The sequence below is a fragment of the Thermobia domestica genome, chromosome 7, assembly GCF_964235325.1.
Source record: "Thermobia domestica chromosome 7, izTheDome1.hap1.1, whole genome shotgun sequence".
Classification (NCBI taxonomy): domain Eukaryota; kingdom Metazoa; phylum Arthropoda; class Insecta; order Zygentoma; family Lepismatidae; genus Thermobia; species Thermobia domestica.
Genome location: NC_137460.1, coordinates 260,354,327 through 260,360,326, shown reverse-complemented (window position 1 = coordinate 260,360,326; position 6,000 = coordinate 260,354,327). Strand labels below are relative to the sequence as shown.

The window sequence follows — 6,000 nt, the reverse complement described above, 5'->3', positions numbered from 1 at the left end:
ACTTGTTTTCCTCCGTGGTAAAACATGTTTATTTTCATTCTAATTTAAAAATAGAAAACAATTACAATGAAGTGTAGCACTCAGATTTTTAAAAATGCGCTTTCTTTTCGAAAACTGTATCCAAACTTTCATTAAGAAGGAAGATCATTAAAGAACAAAGAAACAAATCTCTTGTACTTTTAAAACACAAATGTAGGTCATTTGTATCCATGTTTGCTTTGTCGAAAGGATTCAATGATATTTTAAAATTTCAAGTTACGAAATAATCTGCAACATTAAGGAAGTAATAATGGTGTTAACAATGATAACAAATACTTTTCTAACATTAAAAATACACAGAATATTAACAGAGTATGAAACTTACAATTGTAGATTCATAGTAGAGGTTCATAGTAATGTGAAACACAGATATACATTTTTCCTTATAAATATAATGTGAGATCAATGTCTTGCAATTTGATTGTAATAGAATTAATGATTTTGTTTCGATTTCCTCGCGGCACACCAGTTGGGAAACGCTGTTGTACGGTATGCTTAATTATATGGAAAATTTTACAATATTTTCCTTTATGTCGGTCTATTTTACCTTGATTTGAGACTTCCAAATTTCATCCTATTTTCCATTTAAAAGTATCTGCAATTCAACAAGGAAATTACTACATATGATAATTAAATCGAATGACGAATGATATGATAATTTATCGTATGATAAACATTTTACCATTTTGTATCGTAAAGACCAAATCCACTGCTATTGTAATAGAGCGGTGCTTTAGCGATTGACCGTAGAAATTCAAACTCTAATCAAGGGCGCGGATTTCTCTGTAACTTTTTTTTTTTTTGGGGGGGGGGATTCAGATGCAGAAGGTATATATATTAACATTTTAAGACAAATTGCACTTAAATTAAGCCAAATATTGTGTATTCATAAATACAATAGGGACCCACATGAGCTTTGAGGGGCCCGGACACTCTCGGCCCCCCAGGATCGGCGTTCTTATTATCGGCTCTGATTAGTGATAATTTCACAGCTTTCTTTCATTATAAGGGTAAACTCTTTAGTGATGAAGAGGGCGTGGATCATACAAAGTTGATGACGATGGCTTTTGATGGGTCGGAATGGGTCATGGGTCAGAGTAGGTCATTCTGGGTCATGGTGGGTCAAGTTTTTATTGACCCACGCCATCTCTGTGCTAGGTATCAAAATAAAAACATTTTGTTACTTTACAGTTTACTCCACCTTCACCTTCATAGAGCCAAAACTTGATTGCCTTTTTTTACAATCGGAAACAAAACTTTTGTGCTACTTTTTTCATATCCACTCTGTCTAACACTGTTTTATGAACATAGGAAGCTGCTACATAGTTGAGCCTCTTTTGGGTCATAGTTGACCAGATACTTGAAGTATTGGGGGGGGGGGGACGAAAACCGTTCTACAAATATTGGATTGGGAGTACACGTCCCCGGTGCAATGGACGCCTGTGGGTTGCATCTCATTCGTAAAATCTTCTAACTATACAATAAGTACTTTCATATTGATGTTTTGTAGTACTGTTTTAATGCTATTAATTTCTTCTTAAATATTATTTTCCAGGTTGTTTTAAAATAGGTGCCCCACTCTTACAAAATGGTTAAAATTATGGTCACCCTAATAACACTCAAAGATTTCGGAGAAGATTCGAACTCAAACCAATGCTTCAATTTGTGAAAATATACGATCATTTATAATTCACACTGTCCTTTCTGATTAAATAAGCACTAAAGATATTGTTACGTTCGTACACATCTTTGTAAACTAGATTATGTAAACATTAGTAACTTACACCCTGATTATTCAATAACTTCCTCTTGGAAACAAAATTGTAACATGTACCCCTGGCGGGACTCGAACCCGCAATCCCCGGTTTAGGAGACCGATGCCTTATCCATTAGGCCACAGGGGCAACGGGTCAGTTTACCTCTAAAATATGATTACATTGGAGAGTAAATTGTTACTTTTTTTTTCCAAATGTTCCATTGATTATTAAATGTAAAAAAAGTATGTTTATATATCCTTCATTCTCACATCATGAATAGGTTATACATTTTATCAAGGTATTTCTAAATGTGTCAGTGAGTCATGTCAGTAACATCAAATCATATTCTAGTTTGAAAAATCAAAATTAAAATATTTATGTTAAATTTTAAAAATAAATTATTTCACTATGCTAATTTCTTATCAAATGGTTTATTTTTAAAATTATGTTTTTCGTTCTTTGACTACGTGATAATGACGCGAGTACTTAATTTGACCATTGTATAAGATGGCGTCGTTAGATAGTTTGTCGGACGGTGAATTACGAAGTAAACTTGCAGAATATGGTTACCCTGTCGGTCCAGTTACAGAAACAACAAGAAACATTTTACTTAAGAAATTGAAGCTTTTAATGAACAATTCTGGAAGTTCTGCAGGTCAAACGAACACGAAGAAGAACCGAAGGAGTTTGTCACGCTTTAGTTCAGGAGAGGAAGACAGTAGTGATGCAGATGATGCTTCGAAGAGCATGCCTCCCCCGAATTCAGCGGTAAAATCTTTCCGAAGGAGATCTACAGGAACATCAAGGAAATCAGTGATTGGTTCTCAAGTGAATAGTCGTGATGAGGATTCCGATTTCTCTAACAGTTCTGTATCGTCCTATATAAGCACAAGCCATTCAAGTGAAGCAAGCAGTCGAAGCAGATATTCAAAGACTTTACCTTCGGTGGACAGACGAAAACTTAGTCCTCAAAACAATGACAGTGAATTTCGTCGGTCACCAAGAAGCCCGGACAATACAAGAAACCGACAGCCAGCAGCACACATGGATGGCTTTGACACAGGATCCGATTCGGATGTTCCGGAAGAAGTTTCATCGAGAAACCGTAGCAAATCAGTGCAAAATACCGGTAATAAGACTTCATCATTTTTCAATAGTATATCGCAAAATTTTACCTCTTTTTTGCCAAGTGTTAGTGACAAAAATAAGCGTACCGGTAGTGGAACTGCGTTATTGAACAGAATTAGACAAAACGAACGTCTAGGAGGGGATACTTTGCGTAGAGACGGTAGTTCAAACCCAAGTGTCATTTCACCAAACTCAGGAACAACGTCAAAATCTCAGACAATATCTTTGGAAAGCATGACTGACAGTGAATTACGCCAAAAGTTGGCGGAATATGGACAACCTTCAATCCCAGTTAATGCGGTGACCAGGAGCATTTTGATTCGAAAATTAAAACAGTTGATGGGTGACTCAGGGCCAGGGTCTGTTAGTGCGACCAGTAACTCGCCAGCAAGTGTCTTTGATGTCAAGGAGAACGATGATAGACTATACACGCCAAACGGTCATTTTGGTACGAATAGAAGTCGCGATTTATCTACGGAGTTCAAAACGCATGATGATGATGCGAAGTTTTGGAACTATCAATTTATTTCTAGAATGTTACTGTTAGTGGTTATATTGTTTTTCTTAATTGTTTTCGCAATGTATGTCAACATGCGATTTAAGGAGGGAGTTGCTGTGTCTAATGCTAATAAGAGTAAGTATTGTTTTCTCTGAAATAGTTCGATTCACACTCAGCAATTAAGTATTGTATCAATTTTAATAGTTGGAGTTGTGTAAAAATACTTGCGATGTAGTTCTGTATGTAGAGGCTCACTTTCCAAAGGTTACACTAAATAACTTAATTTAGGCCTACATCTCTGCAGAATAAAATCAAGCAGACGGTTCTATTAAATTTTGATACATTTCTTACATTTTTAGGTTAGAGCTTTGTATTTCTTTTATTGTAGCATGCACTAAATAAGGAGGGTAATAGTATACATGAGAACCCCCTGGTCTGCGTTTCTTCTGTGTTCTGTTACCACTTCCACTTCTACATGAAATACCATAAATTTTCTAGTAAGTAGTATTAGTGCAATAGTAAGAAGTATCTATATGCACAAGACATGCGATATGCGTTAAATTCCCCTCCCCCCCACACACATAGTCATAATTAAATTACAAGGGCACTACACATGCAGATATAAAGTACAGGTACGTTCTTTTTTTATTTTCGTATCAGTCGATAAGTAAATAAAAGTCGCTTTGTTACCCCCTTTGTAAGTTCGTACATACTCAATGAATAATCCCTAAAAGTATGAGCGTCCTACTCCTTCGGGAACTGATGCAGCTTCATGTGTACTATATCCATAAGGAGCTCTATTACTAGTGCTGATTGACTTCAGGAGGGTTCAGTGTAAATTACAGGTGGGTGTATGACATAAAAACTGCAATGCATGAAACATGAATCAACTTGTGCTAGGAGGCCACTAAGGAGCACGAATACTATCTAACCAAGTCAGGGCAGGAGCCCCGAGCGGTAACGTTTGGGTGCGTCCGTAGGGAGCAGGCGCATCATCGACGGGGGGTATACGCATAAAGCCAAGTGGAAGAGCTCCTACGCATACAGTTTCACTATCACTCAAAATTCACTTCAGTATGCTGCGGGCTGACAGTAATTGCGTAATTTTACACATTCATTCCTTTACGAAAAAGGTTCGCATTTTATTTTTCCTATAAATTTTCTTTTTGGTGCAACCGTCTGCTCGAGTGAATCAGTTCAGGATAAGTGCTGAACATGAAGTGAATGGGGGCTGGCCATCGACACAGCATAATGGGTGCATAAAGTGTGTACAGTCCAAACGGCTCGTCCGATCTAAAATAAACCCTTCACTAGATTGAAAACATCATATTTGGAGACGGTTTCCCTTCTTATGTTTTGTTGTAACTCTGATATCAGAATTACCCTATGTCAGAGGACTTTTGAGACACAATTTGTATATAATGTACTAAGATTAGTGCATTATCGTACTACTTATACCCTTGTAGTTAGTGCACTAATCGTAGGATATATATTGTTTTATATAGTAAATTAATACGAGCAACCGAGTGTACTTGAAGCAGCAAATGACCATCGGTACCGGTCATATTGTGAAAACGGGGCTTATGCCATCTTGTGTTCCCGAGAAACAGTGAATAGGTGTAACATTCGAAACATTGGAAGAGAAATCGAAGGAATATTAGTAGATGAATAATCCGTTGCCTCATAGGTTTCATAAGTAATTAGAATATTATTTATAGGTGTATAAATATTGAAGAAATAATTATGTGTTTTTAATTGATGATATTGGAATTTAACAACCCGTGTAATATATAAGAATGTTAGTTACTGGGCGAGAAGTCGATTATTTCTCAGGGTTTTAATTACGACTTGCAGTCGAAACTAAAATCGATTCATTGTAAGTGATAATGACGCTGAAATTAAACGTCCATTTGAAATTGTTGCTAGAGGAAATTATTAAAATCAAAAATGAAGAGGCAGCTACAAAAGGGTTGGCCCGTTCCCATGTGTTCGACTTGTTGTTAATAATTGGGGAAGGAAAACTCTAATGTTAATCCTTTGTTTTGTATTTCACGTAGAAATAGAATGATTGCAATCGTTTGTGTGTATTTTGCTATGCCCCTCAGATTAATAGTTTATTTCATTACAGAGTAATGAAGTGTAGTCATTCAGCTGCAGAAATGTTCTAAGGCCGAAGGAGCAAGGTTTCATGTTTTACCCTTTCAGTTTTCACATTTTCGAGTTTTTATGTGTAGGATTGCCCCTGATGCAAACAGAGAACGGTGAATAACCTGTAGTTTTGGTGCTATTTTAAGATGTTAGCCCTGTTTGATTTCCATTCTGAGGAGGGCCTTTAAATCCAAGTAATTAATAGGCTAAATGCAAAGTTGGACTAGCTTACTTAATGGCAGTGGAGTCAACTATCTCAAATTACTGGAATTTAAACTAAAGGTGAATACTGAGTGGTTCACAGCCTACAAATCTAATCGAAGACATTTTTTAGGGCTGCAGCTACAATTTTTTGCTAGCGTATGACTCATAGTTACTAATTATTACGTGATTGCGTGCAAATTCCATTTTCTTCTCAGCAAGACGTCA

General features: G+C 36.5%; 1 protein-coding gene and 1 non-coding gene across 3 annotated transcripts in view; one reads left to right on the top strand and one right to left on the bottom strand.

Annotated features, from left to right (window-relative positions):
* Positions 1 to 1,870: 1,870 nt before the first annotated feature.
* Positions 1,871 to 1,943, bottom strand: TRNAR-CCU (transfer RNA arginine (anticodon CCU)). Its single transcript has one exon. It is a non-coding gene; the product is annotated as a tRNA-Arg (tRNA).
* Positions 1,944 to 2,280: 337 nt separating this feature from the next.
* LOC145690857 (uncharacterized) overlaps positions 2,281 to 6,000 on the top strand; it is a 109,487-nt gene continuing 105,767 nt past the window's right edge. Inside the window, exon 1 of one of the 2 annotated variants that reach the window (XM_081766223.1) lies at positions 2,281 to 3,558. In XM_081766223.1, the coding sequence (XP_081622349.1) occupies positions 2,304 to 3,558 (1,255 nt within the window). In that variant the 5' untranslated portion in view covers positions 2,281 to 2,303. The remainder of the gene's footprint in view (positions 3,559 to 6,000) is intronic. The other variant, XM_081766222.1, reaches the window with a different exon arrangement.